Genomic DNA, 3081 nt, shown 5'->3' with positions numbered 1-3081 from the left:
TACTGAAGAGAATGAAGTAGGAGTGGAGTAGGAGTTTGGGGAGGGAATAGAGAATGGAAGGAGGGACTGGGAGTTTGGATAAACTGTGATTTGGCTGAGAAAAAAAATAATTAATTAGTAGTAAATAAAAAAGAAATTGGCATTTCCACCTTCTTGAAAAAAGTTGGGCGCCGGCATCTCCTGTGACGCCTTCTTCCGTTGTCGCCGGGTGTGTCCTCGCCGTCCTCCCGTTCCCGGGGCTGCCGCGCGTCCCCTCGCGAAGCAAGCATGGCGATGAAGGCCGTGTGTGTGCTGAAAGGCGACGGCCTGGTGCAGGGCACCATCCACTTCGAGCAGAAGGCAAGTGGTGAACCAGTTGTGGTGTCAGGACAAATTACAGGATTGACTGAAGGCCAACATGGGTTCCACGTTCATCAGTTTGGGGATAATACTCAAGGCTGTACCAGTGCAGGTCCTCATTTCAATCCTCACTCCAAGAAACATGGCGGCCCAGCGGATCAAGAGAGGCATGTTGGGGACCTGGTCAACGTGACTGCTGGGAAGGATGGTGTGGCTACTGTGTCCATTGAAGACTCTGTGATCTCTCTCTCAGGAGAGCACTCCATCATTGGCCGAACGATAGTGGTCCATGAGAAGCAAGATGACTTGGGCAAAGGTGGAAATGATGAAAGTACAAAGACTGGAAATGCTGGAAGCCGCTTGGCTTGTGGCGTGATCGGGATTGCCCAGTAAACATTCCCTGTGTGGCTGAGTCTAACTCATCTGCTCTCCTGCTAAACTGTAGGAAAAAACCATTAAACTGTAATATTAAAAGTGTAAAAAAAAAGGAAAAAAAAAAGAAAAAAGTTGTCAGACAGTTTGTAAAAACACAGTATAGAAGGCAGTAGTACACATAGAGAGTCACTTTTTTGAATTTATCTCCCAAGGGAGTATAGACTCACTTATCTAATAACCTCATTTTCTTATTCTCTGGAGTAAGAGCCTCTGGGACAGAGACACTACAAAGATCTTCGCCCACTTCTCTGTACACACACTATGAGGAGACAAAGGAGCACTTCCTATCTGGGTAGGTTGAAAGAAAATCTCTGTGAGTTAGAAAACTACTATATTGATTCAAGAAGAAGCTTACGTAGAGTGATTGGAATAGACCTAGTATTCATTTTGTTAGATAATAGCAGTGCTTTCTCTGATTTGTTTAGCCATTTATATAGGGTTAAAAGTTATAACATGAAACATTTTAAGTATAAACTGATCAAATAGATAAACCAGTTTATAAGCTACATAGTTAGGGAAAACAAAGCTCACATTCGGTCACAATACAATCCATTCAAATTGTCTTTTATTCTTGCATACCTATAAATTTTCACTGAAAATTAATGATTAGTATATTTGATACACAAATGTCATTAATATGGTCCTAGATATGCTTTGCAAGGTTAAAGAATAAGTCTTCAAAGTACAGGAAAGAAGTATTCAAATATTCTTGGTAAAATTCATTTTCATTTCCTCCATTTTCTATAATTATAAATGGTTATATTAAGAAATTAATGAAAATGCTCTTACTCTCAAATGTAAAGTACCTAAAGTTGAAGAAAGGAAAGAGTGTGGGAACAAATGAGAGGGTCATAGATACAGATGAGATATTTCAACAGGGCTTCTATAGGAAAAATATAAAAGACAGTGCACAACAGGAGAGGGGAAATAGAAGTACATTACTCTAAGGTATATTTCAACATAGATGGTAGATAATTGATGATTGTTCCTTACAATGCCCATGGTTTTTGGTAGCAGAGTGAGCTTCATATTATAAAAACAAAAATATAAAGAAATGTATAGGGAGGGCACAGGAGGAGGGGAGGGAAATGGAGAGGGACCTGGAACTGACTTGTGAACCAACCATGTTTCTAATCTAAATTTAAACTTAAAAATAAAAAAATTTAATAAAAAAAGAAATGTATAAAACAAAGGAAATATTATCGACAAACAGATAGGGACCAAATTAAGGTTTGAATCCATACAGGGGATCAGTAGGTACAGTTAGTGTTGGTGAAGTTGAATAACAAAAAGAATATAAAAATGCAAGGTGCACAGTATGAAAAAAATACATTCGCTTTGGAAAGAAAAAGGTGTATGGTACATTTTGGGGGAATTTCATATATGAATACCATTTTTCCCTCCCTCACTTTCAACTGACAACTTGCCATGCCCCTTTCCTCTCAAATCAATTGCCTTTTTCTTTGGTTATTATTATTATATATACATGTAAATTGACACATATATATTTAAATATATTATATGTGAAGAATTCAGTGTTTTGAATCTCAAAAGTGGAGAAATACAAATGACCAGAACTATAGTGGAAAGGTACAGAAAACCCTTTATTATATCTGATCTGATTTACCGTGTCTTTCCCTGAGCTCCTTTCAGACTCATGTTCTCTTGAAAATTAATAACACCTTGGCATATGATGTGTTGAATGAGATGCTACCCTTTAAAGCATCTATCCCTGGAATTAATACCTTGACACTGTCAAGGAAAATGTGAATCAGAGTGTATAGGATTGTGGTTACAGAGCACAGTGGAAAGATTCAGACCTCTATGCAGACAAGTTGCTTACATAATGTATTAGCTAAAATCATATGACGTAGAGTAGGCCAGAGTATTTGAATATTTGTTTATATCTGATAATATACTGTGAATTCAATTGTTGGAACCTCAACTGGTGGTATTTGGATTAAATATAGAATCTTATTATAGAACACAGAACAACTGCTGGGCGTTGGTAGCGCACGCCTTTAATCCCAGCACTTGGGAGGCAGAGGCAGGCGGATCTCTGTGAGTTCCAGGCCAGCCTGGTCTACAGAGTGAGTTCCAGGACAGCCTCCAAAGCCACAGAGAAACCCTGTCTCGAAAAACCAAAAAAAAAAAAAAAGAACACAGAACAACTTACAAACTCATAAATGAGAATAATACTGTTTTAGAGTTAATAATCTTATGGCATTTTGCAACATTACTTATTTCTTTAATTTGCAACAAAAAGAATTGACACTGAGAAGACTGACAAAAATTACGTTTTCATTT

At 37.9% G+C, this 3081-nt stretch overlaps 1 protein-coding gene across 1 annotated transcript; it reads left to right on the top strand.

The window, feature by feature from the left end:
- Positions 1 to 203: 203 nt before the first annotated feature.
- On the top strand, positions 204 to 815 carry LOC121140417 (superoxide dismutase [Cu-Zn]-like). The gene has a single exon (XM_040745727.1). The coding sequence runs from the start codon at positions 268 to 270 to the stop codon at positions 730 to 732; it is 465 nt and encodes a 154-aa protein (XP_040601661.1). The 5' UTR covers positions 204 to 267; the 3' UTR covers positions 733 to 815.
- The last annotated feature ends 2266 nt before the right edge of the window (positions 816 to 3081 follow it).

The sequence above is a fragment of the Mesocricetus auratus genome, unplaced genomic scaffold (assembly GCF_017639785.1).
Source record: "Mesocricetus auratus isolate SY011 unplaced genomic scaffold, BCM_Maur_2.0 Super-Scaffold_100004, whole genome shotgun sequence".
Lineage (NCBI taxonomy): Eukaryota > Metazoa > Chordata > Mammalia > Rodentia > Cricetidae > Mesocricetus > Mesocricetus auratus.
The sequence above is the reverse complement of the archived record's forward strand: the minus strand, read 5'-3'. Positions and strand labels throughout refer to the sequence as shown.

What these genes read in the sequence shown, in the direction of transcription:
- LOC121140417 (XM_040745727.1), top strand. Translation starts at nt 268, where the DNA reads ATGGCGATGAAGGCCGTGTGTGTGCTGAAAGGCGACGGCCTGGTGCAG.